The sequence below is a fragment of the Notechis scutatus genome, chromosome 6 (genome assembly GCF_049901735.1).
Source record: "Notechis scutatus isolate UNSWTSFEM ecotype Mainland chromosome 6, rNotScu1.2, whole genome shotgun sequence".
Classification (NCBI taxonomy): domain Eukaryota; kingdom Metazoa; phylum Chordata; class Lepidosauria; order Squamata; family Elapidae; genus Notechis; species Notechis scutatus.
In genome coordinates, this window is record NC_142014.1 from 24256765 (window position 1) to 24278579 (window position 21815).

Genomic DNA, 21815 nt, shown 5'->3' on the forward strand with positions numbered 1-21815 from the left:
GACGGAGCCACCACGGAGAAGGCCCTTCTTCTGGGTCCCAACAGGTGTATCTCCCTCAGGGGTGGGACCCACAACATTCTATGCCTCCATGCTCTCGAGCCTCCGGGAGGGTGAAAACAGCCTCTCCGGGCTCCGGAGGCTCTCTGGAAGCTGGAAACAGGCCCATTTCCGCCCTTCCTGAATTTTCAGGAGGCCTGTTTTTCGCCCTCCCCGAGCCTCCGTGCGTGGCCTGCACTTACCTGCGTCCAAAATTGGCCACCTGGGGACTCCTGGGAGGGGAAGGGTGGGCTGGGCAGGGTCAGACAGGAGTGGGATTTGGGGGTTCTCCAAACTGCACAGCATCTTAGCTAGGGGCTCTCCCGAATCCCTGCGAACCCCCCAGCCGCCCGCCACCCCTGCTTCAAAACCTCCAGTTGGTGGCTTATGCTTCCAAGGAAGCCTACAAGATTTTTCCCCTGCAGAGTTTCTCTGCTTCGCCAAACTACCGGAGCGAGCGAAAGAATTGTAAATGATTTTTAAATGAAAAGCCAATGTGAAAAATGGAACAGAAACCAACGTAAACATGTTAAGTTTTTAAAGACTATTTTCAGATGTTGTAAAGGGGAAAATGATTGTTCCTTGTCATTAAATCCTAGAGGACACATTTTTCCTTCTGAGTCACGATGTTATTTTAATTAGATTACATTTTATTGGAGGCTTTTGTGTTTCCTTTTTTTAAACAATCTGTAAAAAATGCGGCCCTTTTTATGTATGCATGGAAGAAAAAAAAATCATTTTTTTTGTATAATTGTCCTTGGCAACTCATTAAATCCAATCCAAAACCAGGAGTAGTTTATTTATGTCTTACCAACATAAGACATAATGTATATCTAAAGTGCATTATGTTACAAAAAATATATATATAGAAAGTCAGCAGCACCAAGATAAAAGTTCATGGAAATAAATACATTATTCAACACAATAAATTATGGTAAATGTGACAACAAGGATTGTCGAAGTACAAAATTTCCCTCCCAGTATTCACAATGTTCAAATGTGCAGCTTTGGAGAACATCTGCAGCCAAGGTTTTATTTTTGAATCATTTACAATATTTACAGATAATAAATACTTTCCATATGTTCACAATTACAGAACACTTGAATAAGTTTTCCAAAAAAGAAATCTTAGCGGAGGATGTCAGCGCCTCCTGCAAAGGAAAGAAAAAAGGAGAGAATTATTTTCCCATACAAAGAACTGGACACATTAATAGCCTCATCAAAAAAATCCTGGTTCTCTTGGAAGAGTTGACGGACAACATACAATCAGTCCAAGGATTTCAGGCCAACTTGTCTTTTGTGTTCATGGTTCTCAGTACAAAGAAATTAATAAAGCACAGTGTGATAGAAAATATCTTCCAAGAAGCAGTTTCTTTCTATACATAGACATAGAGGATTAGGGGATTGGAGGCTAAAACGTATGAAGAATGGTTGTGGGAACTGGGTATGTCTAGGCTTATGAAAAGAAGGACCAGGGGTGGCAATGATAGCAGTCTTCCAATATCTTATGGTCTGCCCCAAAGAAGAGGGAGTCAAGCTATTTTCCAAAGCCCCTGAGGGCAGGACAAGAAGTAACGGATGGAAACTAATCAAGGAGAGATCCAACCTTGAACTAAGGAGAAATTTCCTGACAGAACAATCAACCAGTTGGAACAGCTTCCCTTCAGAGATTGTGGGTGCTCCATTGCTGGAGATTTTCAAGAAAAGATTGGACAGCCATTTGTCTAGAATGGTATAGGATCTCCTGCTCGAAGAGGGGTAAACTAGAGCTCTAAGGTCACTTCCAATCTTATCATTCTGTGTTCTATGATCTGGTAAACCCTGGACTTCCATTCAGCTGCAACATGGGACACGGAGAAAAGTGTACGATTTCCCAATTTGCACCAGTTGTATCCTTGTGGTCTACATGTTGCATGTTACAAAATGAGGAGAGAATGACATGTCCCAATTTCATAGAAACTGGAGGGCAGAAAAGGGAAGAGAAATTTATTTCTACATTAGTTCTTCTTTTTGTTTGGTCTTTTCCTTCCTCATGCCGGGCTGTCTCTGCTGCTTCCAGAAATTTGGAACTTTGCTTCATCTTTATCCTTCCAATGTTGCCCATTTCTTCCCCTTCTCTCTGTCTAGCATGCTTAACCTGGCTACTGAAGTTACTCAGTGTTTGGGCACATTACATTAAACCATAAATAAATAGCACTGATAGCAATAGCACTTAGACTTACATACTAGCCCATACAACACTCTCTAAGCATTTTACAGAGTCAGCAATATTTGCATGTTGCCCCCAATAATCTGGGTCCTCATTTTACCGACCTCAAAAAGTTAGAAAGCTGAGTCAACCTTGAGTCCCATCAGCATCGAACTCCAGGCTGTGAGCAGAGTGAGCCTGCAATATTGCATTCTAACCCCTGTGCCACCAGGGCTCCTAATGGAATGGCCTTAGTTTGTATCATGATCAATTAACTAACAAACAAAAACAGTCTCAAACTTTACCTATTGTGCAATGCATCTACTAGATCGTTCACCAATCTGGCTAAACATGTTTAACAAATATGGTCTTTCCCAAGCAGTAATTAAATACTGTATGGGTCACATTTTAGATCACATGTTAATAGCCTAGAATTAGATGTGGATCAAACAAACAAGGACATCTGGAAAAAGAAACCTGAGGATTTAAAAGTGTGCTTTTAACTCTACCGGCAAGCAAGAATAACTACAAAGCTGAAAAATCTAAAAATATAAACCAGGCAGCTAAAGTTCTCTGCATATCTGTTGAGTTTTGTTTTCTCTGCCTGATGATACTTGTGTATGTTCAAAGTCTGTCTCATCTTGTGTTCTAGACTTGTCATTACAAATGAGAACAGATCTGATTGGCGAAAGTCTAGGACAGGAGTCTTCAAACTTGACAGCTTTAAGACTTGTGGACTTCAACTCCCAGAATTCCTCCTCCAGTCATGTTAGCTTAGGAATTGTGGGAGTTGAAGTCCACAAGTCTTAAACTTGCCAAGTTTGAAGCCCCTTGGTCTAGGAGGCTGAATTCTGTGATGGCTAGTTAAAGGAATTGGTATGTTTAGCATACAGAAGGTAAGGCTTTGCGGAGACATGATAGAAGTCTTCCAGTAAAGCTGTTTGACTGCAACTGGGAAGAAGGTCTGGCTTTATTCTCATAGTGTCCAAGTATAAAAAGCAATAGGTGAGAACTTTGCAGAGTGAGTTCTAATCAGGATGACCACGATAGCTATTAAGACTATAAGTCACCCTTATAGCATCATGATGGTTCTATCACCAGAGGTTTTCAAACCAAGCTTGGATAGATGTTTGGGATGTTTTGAGGGTTCCTGCCTTAGGCAAGAGGCCATTGGTCTAGAAGAAGTAGAAGAAGACATAGAATAATAGAGTTGGATGGGACCTTGAAGTCCTTCTAGTCCAACCCCCTGCCCAAGCGGGAGACCCTATAACATTCCAGACAATGATTGTCCAGTGTCTTCTTGAAAGCCTTCAGTGATGGAGTACCCACAACTTCTGAAGGCAAGTAATTCCGTTGGTTGATTACTTGATTGTTCTAACCATTAAGAATGTTCTCCTTAGTTCTAGGTTACTTCTCTCCCTGGTTAGTTTCCATCCATGGTTTCTTGTCTTGCCTTTTGGTGCTTTGGAAAATAGGTTAACCCAATGGTGGGATTCAGCCAGTTCGCACCAGTTCTGGAGAACCGGTTGTTAACTTCCTGAGCAGTTTGGTGAACTGGTTGTTGGAAGAAATCATTAGGGCAGAGAACCGGTTGTTAAATTATTTGAATCCCACCACTGGGTTGACCCCACCTCATCTTTGTAGGAGCCCCTCAAATACTGGAACACTTTGGAGTCCTTTGGATTTTTCAAGTGGCTTTTACCTTGTTTTTCCTCAGTGAGGGAAACGGAACTGGGCTTGAATTTGGCCCACGTCGGGGGGATTCCTAAATTAAACTTATAGTTTACTCTCCTGACAGCACTAGCATTTTTGGCAAATATATGATACAAGTACATGTATTTGGCCTATGTAACAAGGGCGTTTAAAGAGGCATTCCAGATAGATGTGACATTAATGAAATTCCCTTTCGGCAACAAACATTTCAAAATCCTCTTCTCTGGTTTGGAATTTACTAACTCCTCATGAGCTGACCTGTAGTTTATACCAATGTTTCTCAACCTTGGCTGCTTAAAGAGGTGTGGACTTCAACTTCCAGAATTCCCCCAGGCAACAAGCCTGAGAATTGAAGTTCACATATCTTCAGACTGTAAAGGTTGAGAAATGCTGGTTAATATGAAGAACTAAGCAAAATCCCATTGCGCCAATGTGCAGCTAAGGATATTAGGGCCCGTAAGACATGAGAATTGGTTATTCATGACCCCAGCCAATGTAGGAAGTGATGCTTTACCAGCAAAAGACACTTCTGAACTAGTGTTAGCTCTTTTTACCCATTTGGTAGAACCATTCTTGAAGATGATTCCTGGTTTTTAAATCCCAATCTAACTCTTGCAAAACAGGCTTTCAAATAGCAATAGCACTCAGACTTATATACCACTTCACAGTGCTTTTACAGCTCTCTTAAAACGGTTTACAGAGTCAGCCACTTGCCTCCAACAATCTGCGTCCTCATTTTACCCACCTCAGAAGGAGGGAAGGCTGAGTCAACCTGGAGCCTGGTGAGATTCGAAGTGCCAAATTGCAGTCAGCTGGCAGTCAGCAGAAGTAGCCTGCAGTACTGCACTCTAACCACTGCACCACTGGTAAGGTTAATAGGTAATACAGAATCAGTGGTATTTTGTTTTGTTTTTTTGGTTAATGGTAAGCTACCTTCTCCCATCCCCTGACTCTCTTCTTCAATCCCTTTTCTGTTTGTTTTATACTTCTTCCCTGCTAAAGGATCAAATTAACTTACTAGTGGGTTTGACTGCATTAGGAGTGTGGCCAGAGGTGGCATTCAGCAGGTTCTGACCAGTTCTGGAGAATTGGAAGTGGAAATTTTGAGTAGTTTGGAGAACCAGTAAATACCATCTCTGATTGGCCCTGCCCCCATCTATTCTCTGCCTTCCAAGTCCCAGCGGATTGGCTGGGTCTTCTTTGGTTGCCCTGCAAAGGAGAATGGAGCTGGAAAGCGGGTTAGTGGGGTGGGGAGGGAATGGAGATTTTACAGTATCCTTCCCCTGCCATGCCTACCAAGCCACGCCCACAGAACCGGTAATAAAAATGTTTTGAATCCCACCAATGAGTGTGGCACAGTATGTCACCTCCAAAGAATTGGGTACAACATTTGATACAATAATGTTGACAATATTTAACGAAGGGGAGGTGGGAATTTCACTGAAATCAGGTGATATCTATGTCATTTTGCCAATATGGAATATCCTGGACTTATTCACACCATGATGTGTGTGGATCCCTATTTGCACCACAATAATATGGTAGTATAACAATTTGGATCTCAGAAGGAGAAGGGGCCACCCTAGTAGCCACTGGTTGGACTAGAGGTAGTATTCAGCCAGTTCTGACCAGTTCTGGAGAACCGGTAGCGGAAATTTTGAGTAGTTCGGAGAACCGGCAAATCCCACCTCTGACTGGCCCTGGCCTCGTCTGCCAGTTCTCCAGAACTGGTCAGAACTGGCTGAATACCACCTCTGGTTTGACTTGTGGGGGAAGGTGGGCATGGCCACGTGTCAGCCCTCTGCCAACGGGCCCTGTTTTCGGCCACTACAGCAAAAACAGAGCTTGAGGGGGGCATGCTATGTTTTCAGCCCTGATGGCCTCCTGCAGCCCTCTGCCAGCAAATAAATGGTGAGCACTGGCAGAGGGCTGCAGGAGGCTGTTGCAGCTGAACGTGGAGTTTGGGAGGGTTAGGGTTAAGCTCCATTTCTGCCAGCAGAAGCACTGTGGGCTGGCCCTTTTCTGATTTCAGGGTGCCCCCTCGGGCCAGATCTAAGCACATCATGGGCCAGATCCGGCCCATGGGTCTTGAGTTTGACACCCCTGGGCTAGAAGGTTCGTGGTCACCTTTCAGCTACACTTGAAATCTGTTCAACTCTGCAAGTTTCTCCTGCTTTAATGCTTTTGGAAGGTTATTCCAAATCTCTTGAAGGGGGAAAAGGGTCAGCGTGTACCCAAACAACAGGTCAGCGTGTGAGAACTTCAAACAACTGGAAGGTGCCCAAGCTGTACAGGCTGACCCTGTCGGGTGATTTGAACGGTCATGTGGGAAACCTCAAATGCAAATTCTGCACAGGGATGGGCCCAAGGCCAAAATTGGCCAGATTTTTGTGAACTTTATGCAACGATAATTCATGTCATTAGTATTTCAGAAAATAATATTTTGGAATTGGTGCAAAGCTGCAGCTCTCCCTCCCTCCCTCCCTCCCTCTCTCTCCCTCCCTCCCTCCTCTGTCTCTCTCTGTCTCTCTGTCTCTTTCTCTCTCTCTCTCACTCTCACGCTCACTCACTCCCCCTCACTCTCACTCCCTCTCTCACTCCCTCTCTCTCTTTCACTCCCTCCCTCCGTCTCTCTCTCTCACACACATTCTCTCTCTCCCTCTCCTCCCTCCCTCTCTCCCTCCCTCCCTCCATCTCTCTCTCCCTCCCTCTGTCTCTCTCTCTCTCTCTCTCAATCAGTCTCACTCTCACTCACTCCTCCTCTCTCACTCTCACTCTCTCTCACTCTCTCTTTCACTCCCTCAGTCTCTCTCTCACACACACTCTCTCCCTTCCTCCCTCTCACTCTCATTCACTCCCCTCTCTCTCTCCCTCCCTCTCACTCTCTCACTCTCTCTCTCCCTCCCCCTCTCTTTCACTCCCTCCCTCTCTCTCTCTCTCCCTCCCTCCCCTCTCTCACTCTCACTCTCTCTCTCACTCTCTCAATTTTAAAAGGTTTAGACAAAACTTTTAGACAACTCTCAAGGTCTTCATTCCTTGAAAACTCTCTGTCCTACAGGATGGAAATGATTTTCTCTACCCTTGAAGTAATTTTTCAGAATTTTTCAGCAACTGGGACTGAACTAAGAAGTCCTTATGGCAGAGATGTCCAGCTTTGGCCACTTGAAGACCCGTGGACTCCAACTCCCAGAATTCCCCATGCTGGCTGGCTGGGGGAATTCTGGGAGTTGAAGTCAACCAAATCTTAAAGTGGCCAAGGTTGGACACCCCTGCCTTATGGCTTCGGCAGAGACAACATCAGGACACTGTCCACGTTCTCTCCTGAGATTAAAAGCAACTCAGGGTTTTCCATGGATTCTCCACCGTTAAGAACACAAGAAAGCCTAACCTTGGTGAAACTTATTAGAGCAGAATAGCCAGACCCTTCCTTTTTTTTTTTGGTACAAACACCCAGGGGTTCAAAAATTCTAGCAAAGGGTTCTCTGCCTAGTGGCTGGGTGGGCGTGGCCATGGTGGGCGTGGCCCAATCAGCCTCCTGCACCACGATGGCAGCGGGGGTGTTTTTGCCCTCCCCGGACTCCAGAGCTTTCCTTGAGCCTGTGGGAGGGTGAAAATGGCCCCCCTGGGCTCCACAGGCTCTCTGGAAGCTGGAAACGGGCCTGTTTCCGGCCTTCCCAAACTCTCCTCGAGGCTTCATGCCTGCCCTGCACTTACCTGCATCCAAAATGGGCCACGTGGGGACTCCTGGGAGGGGCGGTGAGGGGTGGGTGGGGCCAGCCAGAAGTGGGATTTGGGGGTTCTCCAAACGGCACAAAATCTTAGCTCTCCTGAACCCCTGCGAACCCCCCCAGCAGCCCACCCCTGCGGACACCCCTGGAACATGGGTCCTTCTTACCTTGTCTTAACAGGTGCAACACCCAAGATGTCCATGCCGCTGCCGGACCCTTTTAAGCTGAGCCAGGCTGAACGAATTCGCCTCTTCTTCTTCTCTTGATCCTTACGTTTCCCAGGTTTTCCTTTTTTCTTCTTCCCAGGGGTCTTCAGCGGCTGCTCCTTGTAGGGCTGTGTCTTGTTGGTCTCCTGGGTCAGGTTTTTGCCTTCGTCGTCGATGCCAAGGCGGATAGTGTAGGTTTTGGCAGGAACAATAGCCGGTTTCGGGTTGGGCGATACCTCTGATACCCCTCGGATCTCAGCCGTGTTCACCCCTTCAATGAGATTCTGCAGGAAGTGACGCCTTCGGGTATCTTGCATGGACTTTCCTTTGTCGTGCAGGAGTTGGTATTCGGCGACTGTCCTTTTGCTGTTCAAAATAAAGAAGAAGAAGGAGCAAATCCAGACATTACTGGATGTGAAACAGTGTCCATTCATTCATTCATTCATTCATTCATTATGGCCTCCACAATATTAAAAAAAAAAAAGATGTTGAGACTCTGGTGCAGAGAAGATGATTAGGGGACTGAAGGCTAAAACACATTTAAAAAATGAACGCTGGAATTGTGTACGTCTAGTTTAATGAAAAGAAGGACTAGGGGTGACATGATAGCAATGTTCCAATATCTCAGGGGCTGCCACAAAGAAGAGGGACTCAAGCTATTCTCCAAAGCACCTGAAAGCAGGACAAGAATGGATGGAAATTAAATGAGGAGAGAATCAACCTAGAACTAAGGAGAACTTTCCTGACTGTGAGTACAATTAATCAGTGGAACAAATTGCCCCCTAGAAGTTGTGAGTACTCCAACCCAGAGGTGGTCTTCAGCAGGTTCTGACCAGTTCTGGAGAACCAGTAGTGGAAATTTTGAGTAGTTCAGAGAACCAGCCAATCCCACCTCTGACTGGCCCCGCCCCCATCTCTTCTCTGCCTCCCATTGAGTCCCAGCTGATCGGCTGGGTCTTCTTTGGTTGCCCTGCACAGGAGAACGGACCTGGAAAGCAGGTTAGTGGGGTGGGGAGGGAAGGGGGATTTTGCAGTATCCTTCCATTAGAGTGGGGTGGAAATGAGGATTTTACAGTATTCTTCCCCTGCCATGCCCACCAAGCCATGCCCACAGAACCGGTAGTAAAAAAAAATTGAATCCCACCCCTGAAGTCCACCTATCTTAAAGTGGCCGAGGTTGAAAAGCAGGGCTTCAATTCATGCTGTCCCCTGTTTAATGAAAAGAAATCCATTGAGGGAGATGAACTTGGACCAAGATTAGCTACAACTCAATTCCATTGGTGCACCTGGCAACCTGGCCGTTTTTTAGATCAAGACTCTCCACGTTAAAAAACACACACACCCTATTTTCTTCACCTTTTAAACCTTTTAAAGAAGCCACTCACAGATTTAGAACTGAATTTTCAAAGTGACAGGCCCATACTGTAGATAACACAGATTCTTAAGCAGCTTTGAAGCTATTTCACAAAGGAACGGTTTGCATTAGCTCTGAAGAGACATCTGCCTTGTTACATTCAAGTCAGGAGTCGGCTGACTACTGGTTCACCCCGGTTCACGCGAACCGGTATCTAATTTTAACATTTTTAATGACCTGTTCAGCGAACTGGCAAATCCAACCCCTGGCTGGCCTTCTCTGTCCTTCCCCTCCCTTCCCAGGAGTCTCAATGCAGCCCATTTTGGATGCCTTCCTGCATGGAAGCTTGGGAAGGACAAAAAATGGGCCTCCCAGAGGTTTCAGAAGGCCATAAATGGCCCCGTTTCCGGCCTCCGGAGCCCAGGGAGGCCATTTTCATCCTCCCGGAGGCTCGAGGAAAGCCTCTGGAGCCCAGGGAGGGTGAAAATCCCCTCCCCCCGGCTGTGGTGCAGGAGACTGATTAGGCCACGCCCACCATGGCCACGCCCACCCAGCCACCAGGCAGAGAACCCGTTGCTGAAATTTTTGAAGCCCACCCCTGATTCAAGTTCGCCAAAGAAGTGCATAGAAATCATAAGGTCGGGGAAGCATATAAATGGAAATGATTGGCGATGTTTGGATAAACGTGGACAATCCCTATGGTCACAGTGGACGCTGCATGTTCTAGAGCCCAGGATGGGTTTTTAAATTTTGCTAAGGGAACTGCTTAATGTTGTTCCCCAGTTTTCCTCCAATCTGCCCCCAGGAGGACCACTTAAATACATTGCATGATCTAAACATCTGGAGAGATGCCTCCCAATATGTTAGTTGTCTTTTATAGATTGGCAACATCCATCCCTTTCTTTTTTCCACCAACAAGCAAACTCTTGATGCACCTAACTTTGGAGGACTTTTTCTCCACAGTTGGTCTGTGATTGACTGCTCCTGGACACATCTGTTTGGACAGATGGGTTCTCGATCACTAAATGCGAAGACCCCTTCAAATTGGGCTCAATTCCATGTGACTCCTTAGTTTTCTTGATACAGAAGATCGTTGCTATTGCCTTTGCTTTTCCAGTCTAAGCTAAGCTTTGAATATTCCTAGCTGTCTTCTTCCAAGTTCTTACCCAGGATGAACCCTGCTTCTCTCTCTGAGATCAGCCACTTGCTGTAGATCAAGATTACAGCACTCTGCTAAACAACTAATTCCCACAACGCTGTCAAACTATTTACTAAGACTGCATTACTATAATTCTTCTCATCCTTCCTATTCCCTATCTCCTTTTCTACTTATGATTATGACCTTGTTTCTTGTATCTTTATGATCCTAGTATGATTTTGATTGCTTATTTAGTATCCTATGACTATTACTACTTATTGTATCTTATGATTCATGATGAATGCATTTATAATGACTATGATCATGATTTATTACTTACATCTTTTATGTACACTGAGAGCTTAGGCACTGAAGACAAATTCCTTGTGTGTCCAATCACACTTGGCCAATAAAGAATTCTATTCTATTCTATTCTATTCTATTCTATTCTATTCTATTCTATTCTATTCTATTCTATTCTATTCTATTCTATTCTGTTTTGTTCTATTCTGTTTTGTTCTATTCTCTATTCTGTTCTATTCTATTCTATATTCTATTCAATTCTCTCTTCTCTTCTCTTCTCTTCTCTTCTCTTCTCTTCTCTTCTAATGCTCTTCTCTTCTAATGCTCTTCTCTTCTGCTCTACTCTATGGATAAGAGCAGATAAATATTAATTCTATTCCACTCTACTCTCTTCTACTTTCTTCTCTCATCTATTCTACTCTACTCTCTTCTCTTTTAATTATTAGGGTTTCTAATCAACGACAGGGCTAATAGGACACACATCTTCTCAGTACCTTACTTCTCCAGACACACTTTAATACCTTCCTGATGTTTGATAGGTATGATCTGCTTGAGATTTATCAATTTTAGGATAGTAAAGAATGGCATTTTGCAATCAGCCCATACTGGAAGAACAAGGATGACAGAGAACCATAGTCCAGGAAAAAAATATTGTGGTCCAGCACTTGATCCTGGGAAATAATTACTGATGGGAAAACGTGTGCTTGGCTCTAAGGGTAAGGTGGATGCATTGTCAATTGCAGGAATAAAATAAGAGGTGGGTTTGTAGATGATTCCAGTAGATACCTGTCCGTCCAGTCTACCAACAGCAAAATGTGCGAAGGCATTTCTAGAGCTAAGTTCCCCATTTAGTTTAGTACACAAGGACATGATGTTTCTGCTCTAATTGTTTGCAGCTAATTGATAATACAGATCATCCTCAACCTACGATGGCAACTGAGCCAGAAATGTCTGTTGCTAAGCGAGACCGCTGGTAAGTGACTTTTGTCCCATTTTACAACTTTTCTTGCATCTGTTGTTAAACGAATTACAGCAGCTGTTAAGTTAGTGGCACGCTGGTTAAGTGAATCTGGATTTCCCCATCAGGAGGTCGTAAAAGGGGATCACGTGACTTCCCGGGACACTGCAATTGTCATAAATGTGAACCAGTTGCCAAGCATCTGAATTTTGACCACGTGACCCTGAGGAATGCTGCAACGGTCATATGTGTGAAAAAATGGTCATAGGTCACTTTTTTCAGTGCCGTTGTAACTTTGACTGGTCACTAAATGAACTGTTGTAAGTCGAGGACTATCTGTAGGGTCCAAGATACCCTTAATATCTTGGACACATTGAAGGACACCAAACTCCTTCAGGTTGGTAAAATGAGGACCCAGATTGTTGGGGGCAATAGGCTGACTCTGTAAACTGCTTAGAGAGGGCTGTAAAGCACTGTGAAGTGGTATATGAGTCTAAGTGCTATTGCCCTTCCTTCCTTCCTTCCATCCATCCATCCATCCATCCATCCATCCATCCATCCATCCATTATTCCTTTCTCATTCTCCTTCCTGGTGGCCAGTGGTTAGAGTGCAGCATTGCAGGCTAACTCTGCCCACAGCCTGGAATTCAATCCTCACCAGACTCAAGGTTGACTTAACCTTCCATCTTTCTGAAGTCGATAAAATGAGGACCCAGATTGTTGGGGGCAATATCCTGATTCTCTAAACTGCTTAGAGAGGGCTGTAAAAGCACTGAGAAGTGGTATATAAGTCTATTATATTATATATAATATTATATAGTGGTATATAAGGCTATTGCTATTGTAGACTAATATGATTTCAATGAAACCTATCAAGGATAGAATGAAATCATCTCAAAAGTCACTGAGAGTTGAACATACACTTAAAGTTAAATCAATCCAAATAATTAATACAAAAAGCAAGGTTATTATCACACTCAGTCCCTTCTGGTTTATCATAGCAGCTTATTATCAAAAGCTGAGGGTGTATAAGCTTGATTAACCAAGAACTGGAATGCTACGGTACAATGTGAAGCAAAATACAAGGAGCCTTGGACCTGAAGATTAGAAAAAAACCCTTGGCCTTCTGTGTTAGAATTGAGTCTCTTATTGGCCAAGGGACAGAGGTAAAAACTGGAAGGACCACAACTGAAATCTCATTAAGACACACTCTCTCCCTGTCTCTCTCTCCTCCCCTTCAGAATTATGCAGTTTATAGAGACATATAAGTTATTTTGAGCAGTTCAAGAAATTATATGTGTTCTTCATGTTTGTTTCATGCTCGTTCACCCATGAAAATTATCCCAATGTTAAAGAGAATGCATGAAAAAAAAATCACTCTTGTAGATGTTGGCATCGCTGGTCCGTGGTCGGCCCAGTAAAATGCCACTTCAGCCTGAACGAATGGCCTTTTTCCAGGCAACTTGGCCCAATCCTGGTTAGCGGAAGATAGAGTTTGTGGCATGAGCTAGACCAGAAGTCTCCAAACTTGGCAACTTTAAGAGTTTGAGCATAGCTAGCTGGAGAATTCTAGGAGTTGAAGTCCACAAGTCTTAAAGTTGCCAAGTTTGGGGACCCCTGAGCAAGACAAACCACCTGGCTAGAAAAAAGGTTGATGTTCTCCAATGAAAAAACATGTAGATATTTTGGGAAGACAATGAAGGATGCTATTAGATGCCTTGTAAAAATAGCAGGAATATGACTGTGACTTTATTCACAATAGCTTAGTAAGCCACTGGATATGTTCTCCAGCTTAAAAAAAACTTTGGCAGTTATTCTAGAAAAAATATCCTCCTTCCTGCATTCTGGTTCATCTTACATATCCACCAGAGTCGTATTTCTCAACCTTGTCAATTTTCAGATACATGGGATTACATGTGGTCCTCTATCTTAAAGTTGCTAAGGTTGAGAAACATTGAACTAAACAATCAGCTTTAAAATTACATGCGCAACTTATGTCAATTCCGGTTCTGTAGAACTTTTCTCTTGTTGAGTTCCAGATCTTCAATGCCACCCTTTAAAAATGTGACTTCAGCCAACCATTTCTATGACGCTCGCCTTATCCATGTCATTTGCTCATTTAATTAAGATGGCCACTCTCTTCTCGGAACGGATCAGCGTTTTGACAGCCTGAATATTTTTGTGCTGTATGACTTTATACTACTTTATATCATGGTTATCCGATTCTCTTTAGAGAGTCCAATTCATTTTTCTCACAATGTATTCACAATGTGAATGGCTTTTTTCTTCACCTGTTAAAATTCTCCGCTTTCTTGAACTCTGAATAAATTTGTAAACCTCCTGCTGCCATATGATGCATACAAGTACCCTCAAATCTAATTTTTCTTTCTTTCTCTCTTTCTTACCCAGTTAGCAATTAAAACCGACTTGATATTTGTTTGTGATGAGCAGGTTTTTCTCAGCTTTTGGCCTTTCCTTCTACAAAAGATGTGTACTTAATTCGAAAGGGATTAATTGTTCTTGTCACAAGGGCCTCTTAGGGGAGTTCTAAGGAGTTTCTAAGCGTGCCAATAAATGTCATTGTTAAAAATAGAATCATGTAAAATTCAATAGCAAGAGGCAGTTTGGGGTAGTGGTTAAAACCACTGGACCAGACTTTGGGAGTTCTCGTCCTGCTTTAAACCCAATTAGATAAGCTTGAGCCAGTCCCTGTCTCTCAGCCTTAAGAAGAAAGTAAGAAAAAGGCTTTCTCAAGAAAACTACATGGACTTACCCATATAATTGCCAACAGTCATGCTGACTCAAAGTCATTAACCAATCGATCAATTCATCCAATAATAGGAGCAAACAGCATTCTTAACAGACTAATAGCAAATGCATATTTCTCAATTAAGGCTGTCTCTCTCAGACTATGTTACTAGGTTACTGCTGTGGAATATATTAGAATTTTAGTTATAAGCCACCTAGAATTGCTAGGGAGTGGAGTGACCTATAAACAGAACTCAATTAGCTGAATTCAGAAATCTCCGTGTTCCTTAGCATGAACGTTTGAGTTGTTGTTGTTGCTTTTTAAACAATTTTGTATCTCAATACCTGATGCTATTCTCGAAGAGGAAGGTTTTGTCTATAGATATTATCAAGCTACATGCTTTAAAACAATTGTGCATGAAAAGTTCCTTTATCCAGCTATTCTACTGGGGTCGCTGTTTAAGTGACTAAACATGTTGCATCAGGATTAAGAATGGTAGCATCGGTGCGCCATGATTTCAGTCAAGGTGGTTAGAGCCCCCATTCCTTCAGGGAACTTTAGAGGGAGACTAAGTAGAAAGGGAGGGGGGAAATCCCTTTGCCACCCTCACTAGGAAGACTAAGTGCAACTTTGCCAATGGCTCTTGTTCCCCACTTTGGGGAAAAGATAAAAAGAATATTTGTTGCTCAGAGTTGAACTACGGGGTCCTTGGCACTCTCCGAGCTTGGTTATTTTCTTGCAGACTTATTTTATTATTTATTATGTTTTATTACCCAGTTAGGTAACATCATCAGGGCAACCAATCTCAGAGAGCACCAGGGACCGCCGCCAAAAAAATAAAAATTCCCAATTCCACCTTATTCTTTCAGGCAGCAGAAGGCAAAACTCTAACCATTTTGCAAATGTCTGCTGTGGGATAGGTGCAGGAATATACACCGCCAATCTACAAAGGCCCATAAGATAACTTGCTACTGGGGGCCAAATATTCTTTTAAAATCTACCTCCCCACACTGTTTTCTCCCTCCCCTCCACCTCCTGTAACCGTGAGGAGGAGTGAGAACTGGAGAAAACACGGGGCACGCATAAGTGCACAATTGTGCCTATCGTCCCTGTTCTATTGTCCCCATTTATTCGTACCTATTTCTTGTATTCTTACTCATGTTTATACCTATGCCTATTATCTTGTAAGCGATTGACAGATGAAATAAAATAAATAAATAAATAAAACTCCTGATCTAAACCGAATCTCCGGAGTGGCTGAAGAAACGCCACCCTTTCTAGAAGAAATACACCATTTCTAAAAATAGATCCCCGAAGACTGAAAAGTTTTTTTTGGGAGGTGGGGGGAAAGTGTTTTCTCGATCCCGCTAGAGGTCTCTTTCCAGCCTGTAATGAGAAATTGCCTGACCCCAAACCAGAGGCAGTTAATGCCATGCTAACATGTGGTGCGGTGAGCAATTTAGAGTGAAGAGTTGCGACTTTATGGTTTCTCGCTGCCCAAAAGCACTCACACAAATTACTGTATACATGGCACGCCGGGTTCACAGAGTTATAATTCACTCTCATGTACACAACCTTGAAAACATCATCCCCATGGTCTTGGGGCTAAACTGCCTATCCCCAACGGGAACATGGTTAACCAACCCTCACTAAGCAGTGGTCACTCTTGATCTCCCCTAAGTTCAACAGAAACGGCTCTCTGTTCCTTCGCCTTGCTTCCCTCCCTCCCTCCTGTTTAAGGACTTAAGGAAGGCAGACTGTACTTTGCAGCACTGTATAATACCTTCTGCGTTTCCAAGTTCTTCGGCTTGCCTTTTTTCTACAATTGTTTCGGGAACCAGAGCAAGGTACCACCTTCTTTGTTTCCAGAATGTGGGATGGAAACCTTGCTAGGAAGTTATTGCTCTGAGCACGAGCCCTGGTGGATTGATGCTGAGTTACGCATCCATCACGGTCAAAGCCAGATGTTCCTTTTGGGCAACATCTGACTTCTCTCGGGTCTGTTCAAGAATGAGGAGCTCAGCCGGTGGGTTTTCAGTAGGGCTACGAAAGGGAACAAGTGCAAATTTGGAAGCCGTGTTTAGAAGAGAGGTAGAAGAAGGACAACTGTTTCGGAAGGGAAATGGTGCGTGGCCCATGCCAAGGTTTATACAGACCTCATTCTAATCCGTGAATAGTTCGCTACAAGGGGAAAGAATCCGTGCAGATTCCACCCAGGAGTTTCTGCATCGTGAGAACAAGCCGCAACTCCCGTTACCTAGTTTGGGTAATGAAACGTCTGCCAAGAAAACAACCGAAGCTCCCAGAGCACCAAAGGACTCTTCCCTAATTCTCCTCCAAAGAAAAACCTGTTTCAAGGTTACCTTTTTCCTACATTTCATAGACTGCCTGCAATTCATCTACTAAACTGGTAACTTTATTCCCAACTTCCCGTATCACCTAACAAAGAATTAAGTACAAGCATAGAACTGCGCATCCGGCATGGCGACAAGATTGCAGGGTGGATTTTAGCGATCTGGTTAGTTCATCCTACACTCCAGTGATCTGACTGGTGTTATTAATAAGCATGGGGGGGGGCGAGGGGGCATTTGAGCACCTCATAATCGGAGCCAGGGGTCCGTTTTCCTGTTTCCTCTCAGCCCACTGTCTCTTATGTCTCTCTCCATCAGTAGTTTAACCCAAAAGTTAAATTTCCTGCTCATTGGCACAAACCCTCAACGGAGGGTTGAAAAAGCCGCGATTTAAGCGCTACGTATTTTCTCCCCAGGGCGCTCTCCACGTTTCTGGGATCCGTGCCAATGCGCCCATGACCGCCTTTTAGCATCCGAAGACTATATAATATTCCCGCTATGGTCGTTTGTAATAAAAACGCCATTTCCCAGCTCATGTAAACGTAACACACACGAGGCTCTACTCTGACACTCCCCTCCTTTCTCTCTCTCCTCCCTCCTCTCTCCCTCTCCTTCTCCCCCTTCTCTCCCCCTTCTCCCTCCCTCTCTCTCTCTCCCACTCCCTCTCCCTCCCTCTTCCTCTTCCTCTCCCTCGCCCCCTCTCTCTCTCCTTCACACACTCCCCACGTCCCTTCAGGACAGCTGTTGTTCTTTTGACACAAGGCGAAACGAGCCGTGGGACGATCGTTTTGGCCCTACCTGGCTCCCCGTTTCCCTAAAGCAGGGGGTCTCCAACCTTGGCAGCTTTAAGACTTGTGGACTTCAGCTCCCAGAATTCCTCCTCCAGTCAGGTTAGCTCAGGCATTCTGAGAGTTGAAGTGCACAAGTCTTCCACTTGCCAAGTTTGAAGACCCTTGTTCTAAAGATAAGTGCTACCCCGCCAAGTAGCTTTCCCCGATTCAAAAAGTGAAGGGAGACAGAGAGAAAAAAAAAAAAAGGGGGGGGGAGATTTAAAAAATTCAGGGTTGGTTTAGGAAAGTAATCCTCCACCCGATCCGTCCTTTCCTTCAATTCACCCCTCGGGATTTTTTTTTTATTTCAAAGGGGAAATTAAAAAAAAAAAAACCTGACTCTTGTTCTGAGCCAATCGCTTCACGAGCTGAGCAAAGGAAATCCAAGGCTGCCCGGTCCTTTTTGGAAGCTACGGCGGGGCATCCGAAGTCGAGGGGGAAGCCCGCCCCTCCCTCCCCGCCGGCTCGGGAACAGGGAAGGAAGAGAAAGAGCGACTCACAATCGGCGTCCGTTCCCGTGGCCTTCCAGGGATCGGCCGGAGGACGGCAGGCAGTAACTCAACAAGAAGACCATGAAACTCCACTGCTGGAAGTGTCTGGGGAACATGGTGGTTTGCCGGCGGATCTTCGGGACCTGCAAGGAGAAGTGGCGCTGAGCGAATGGAGCGGGACGCCAGGAGAACGGGGAGGTTTGGGGGAGGGGAGGGAAGGAGGGAGGGCGCCAGGCGTGGGCTCCCCGCCCCCAAACGCCAGCCAACCTCCCAGGCGTGGAGCAAGGGAGCGCAGAGGAGGCGCGGGACGCCCCTTCGAGGAGGAGGAGGAGGAGGAGGAAGGGGGGAAACCCTCCGGCCAGCAGGAGGGCTTCCCGTCCCGTACCTTGCTCAGATCCCGAGCTTCTACCCGCTGCGCGTCTCTGCAGCTGCCTTTCTGCCTCCCTCCCTCTGGATCGCCATGGGATGGGAAGGGGAGGAGGAGGAAGAGGCGGCCAACTTGGGAAGCCAAGAGAGGAGCAGCCACCTCGCTGCTGCCCGCCTCCATTGGGCCCTGGCAAGCGGGCAGTGGGACCACCCACAGCCCTTGGGGAAGAAGAGGCCAGGAGCGGGCGACTCGGCCCTGTCACTCACGCCGAGGATCCGGGCAGACAGGCTGAACCGAGGCACTGGGCAGAGTGGCTGCCCACCAAGAGCGTCCGAAGCTCACTCCCTGCACGCAGAAACCTAGCGCGGCAGGGGGGGTCCCGAGCTCTTTCCTTGCCCGACCGAGCCTCCGCGAGGCCAAAAGTTTGGGACCGGGAAGGTTGAAAGAAGGCAGAGTCCTCGATGGGGGGCAGGGTGGCTGCCAGAATACCTTCCCCACCAGGCACCCTGGAGCAGCAGCACCCAAGCCCCGCTACCAGCCTCGCCCTCCAGGAGCGAATAGTGCAGAATGGCCGGAACTGGGAGAAACAGCTACCTGGCCGTCCATGCATTGGACTCCCACACCTTCGAGTCCTGCCTTCCTGGCAGGGGAACGTGGCGTCAAAGTCCCAAACAGATCAACAGATCGACTCTGGGGAAGGGCTGGGTCAAGGGCCCCGCCTCGAATGCCCGGCCACACCGTGCTCAGCCCTCCCGGGTCCCCTCCGGCCAGCCAACGAGTCCAAGCAAAAGCAAGGCTGGTCCAGTGACTGTGGCTGGGGAGAGAACCCCCTCCCGTTATTCTTCCCAGGGCCTGTACAAAAGTGTTGGGAGGGCGGCAGGTGGTACATCCTCTGCGGCGCCCCCGCCCGCCAGCTGTGCTCAGCTGGAGACTGGCCAGCCCCCCCCAAGCCCAATTCTTCCACGAGGCCCGTCTGGCTGAGCAAAAGCCGCCCAAGGGCTCTGCAAAGCTTAACATCCCTTATCAGGGTGTCGCGTGTAGATCACGGCGCCCTCCAAGTAAGACCCTGGAAAACGAGGCCACGGCGAAGCACAGGCTGCCCTCCCCGAGTGGCTGTCTGGCTGGTTGGCGAGGGGCGGGAGGTGGATGGGAGGCTTCGGTTCTCTGAGGAGCTGCCAGCCTGTGCGGTCAAGGGCCGCCCCTCCCCACTCCGTGCCAGAGAGGCAGTCGGGTCAGCGCAGCCTTCTTGGCCTTTTGAACAGGAGGACCGCCGAAGGGCCGGTTCGCCGCCCAAAAGGCGAACCGTGCGAAGACTTCGCAGCCCTCGTCCGCCTGGCGTATCGTGTGAACGCTCCCGACGTACAACTGTTCCCTGTATTCAGCCTAGGGCGAATAGAATCTACCTTTATTTCGGTCATAGACCAGCAATAGACATCACGATTTACACAAGTACATTAACAGTGGATAATAACATCCCTGTTAAGAAAATACGTGTTCTCGAACAGTTTTTGTAAAAAAAATATTATAAATAGTGATGTCTATTGCTGGTCTATGACCGTAATAAAGTTCTATTCTGTTCTGTTCTATTCTAGTCCACTTCAGTCCATATTTTCTATTCTATTCTATTCTATTCTATTCTATTCTATTCTATTCTATTCTATTCTATTCTATTCTGTTCTGTTCTGTTCTATTCTATTCTATTCTCGTCCAGCGCGTCATGAGAACACAGCTCTCCAGCTCCCCAACCCGACACAGAAAGGAATTTTCGGGCTCAACTTATCTCTCGGACCGCGTTCAGACGTTGGCTGGCTTCTCTGACCTAAGAACCTCGCGCGCCCTGGCGCAAACGTCCCGAGAATCTGGAGGGAGGGGGGGGGTTATAATATCTCGTGACTAGCTCGGAAAGCGGTCTGCCCGATTTGCCGGTCCGTGTGACCGGCAGGGGCGAGTGCCTTGCAAAGAAACCGTAAGACTTAACAAGAGCTGGAAGAGACTCCGGAGGTCATCTAGTCCAACCGGCCGCCTCCCCCGCTCGAGCAGGAGAATCTCTATTCCCAATATTAGCCTCCACCTAGGATCGAACTTCTAAGCCTCCTGACTGTGAGGGCGAGAGCTCCAAAATGAAGACCCGCTTCTTGGTCCGCCGGAGGCCGACGGATCTCTTTTGGCGGGGCTGTGCCTGGCCCTCTAAAAAGGAATGGCATCGTTTCCCCCTCTCAGCATCCCTCGCTGCGCCCGTCCCGTCCATTCCTTCCCACGCTGCGCCCCATGGGTACCACTCGATGCTGGGCACAGAGAGTCACCAAACAACCGGCGGGGGAAGCATTGGGCGTTTGGGAATCAATTCAGTCAAACCGTGGGGACGCGCACCCCGTTTTCCCCCCGCTCTCCAGCCTTCACCTTTGCCATGGCCGTCCCTCCTCTTCTTCCTCCTCTTCCTTGCGCGCTCGCCCCTTCAGAGCAGGGCAGGGCAGGGCGTCTCTCCGAGGCGGGACGGGAGGGTTTCTTTCGCAGTGGGTCAAGCTTGAGCTGTCGGGGGGCGTCTTCTCCCCTCCCTTCCTTATCTCCAGAAAGGGACTCGAGCGGAGCAGGTGCGCCTCGTCGCTCCCTCTCGGAACCTACTGGAGGAGCCAGGCGGGATCGCGAGCCTTTGTAGGACCCCGGCCGGGGGTGGGGTAGGTGGGGGTGGGGGCTTGGGTGGGCGAGACCCCCTCCCTCGCCTTAAGCCTCGAGAGGAACCGGCCCGCGCACCCCGCTAGGGTTCAGCCAATCGCGGCGCGAGGGGAGGGGCTGTCTCGCTGGGCCATTGGTCGAGGCGCGCCAGCTCGGGATCGGCGGGGGTGGGGGGGGAGGGGGGCGGGATCCTCTATCGGGTTTTCCACCTGCCTGCCTGCCTTGCGCGCCGAGTCCCGATGGGGAGGACAAGGGCGCTTCCCACCCCCAACCCCTGCTGCTCCGCTGCCAGATCGCGGTTCTGGGACTGGATCCTAGAATTGGAAAAGTCGGGAGGGGGCTTAGAGAGCATCTAGTCCACATACACCCCGCCCCTCCCACCTTGCAGGGACAGTAGCACAGCCTCACTAATGGGGGGGGAGGGCTACCCAACCGATCCGTCCCCTTTTTAGGGGGGATATGGAGAAGGGGCCCTTTCGAAGCTTGGACTCGGGAAATTGAGGCTAACTCTTAGATCCAATTGAGGGGCGTCCCGAAGCAGATAACAGATAATCAGAGTTGGAAGGGAGCTTGTAGGTCATCTAGTCCAACCCCCCCGCCCAAGCGGGAGACCCTACACCATGTCTGACAAATGGCAGCCCAATCTCTTCTTGAAAGTCTCAAGTGATGGTGCTCCCACAACTTCCGAGGGCAAGCGAAGGGAAGGGGCTTCACATTTTGAATCCGTGCG

At 47.0% G+C, this 21815-nt stretch overlaps 1 protein-coding gene across 1 annotated transcript; it reads right to left on the bottom strand.

Moving 5' to 3' along the window:
• Positions 1–804: 804 nt before the first annotated feature.
• Positions 805–21043, bottom strand: PTHLH (parathyroid hormone like hormone). Its single transcript, XM_087969538.1, has 4 exons — positions 20813–21043; positions 18055–18188; positions 7833–8237; positions 805–1187 (listed from the first exon to the last, which is right to left on the bottom strand). Exons 1-4 carry the CDS (start codon positions 20819–20821, stop codon positions 1178–1180), a joined length of 558 nt encoding a protein of 185 aa, XP_087825664.1. The 5' UTR covers positions 20822–21043; the 3' UTR covers positions 805–1177.
• Between the last annotated feature and the right edge of the window lie 772 nt (positions 21044–21815).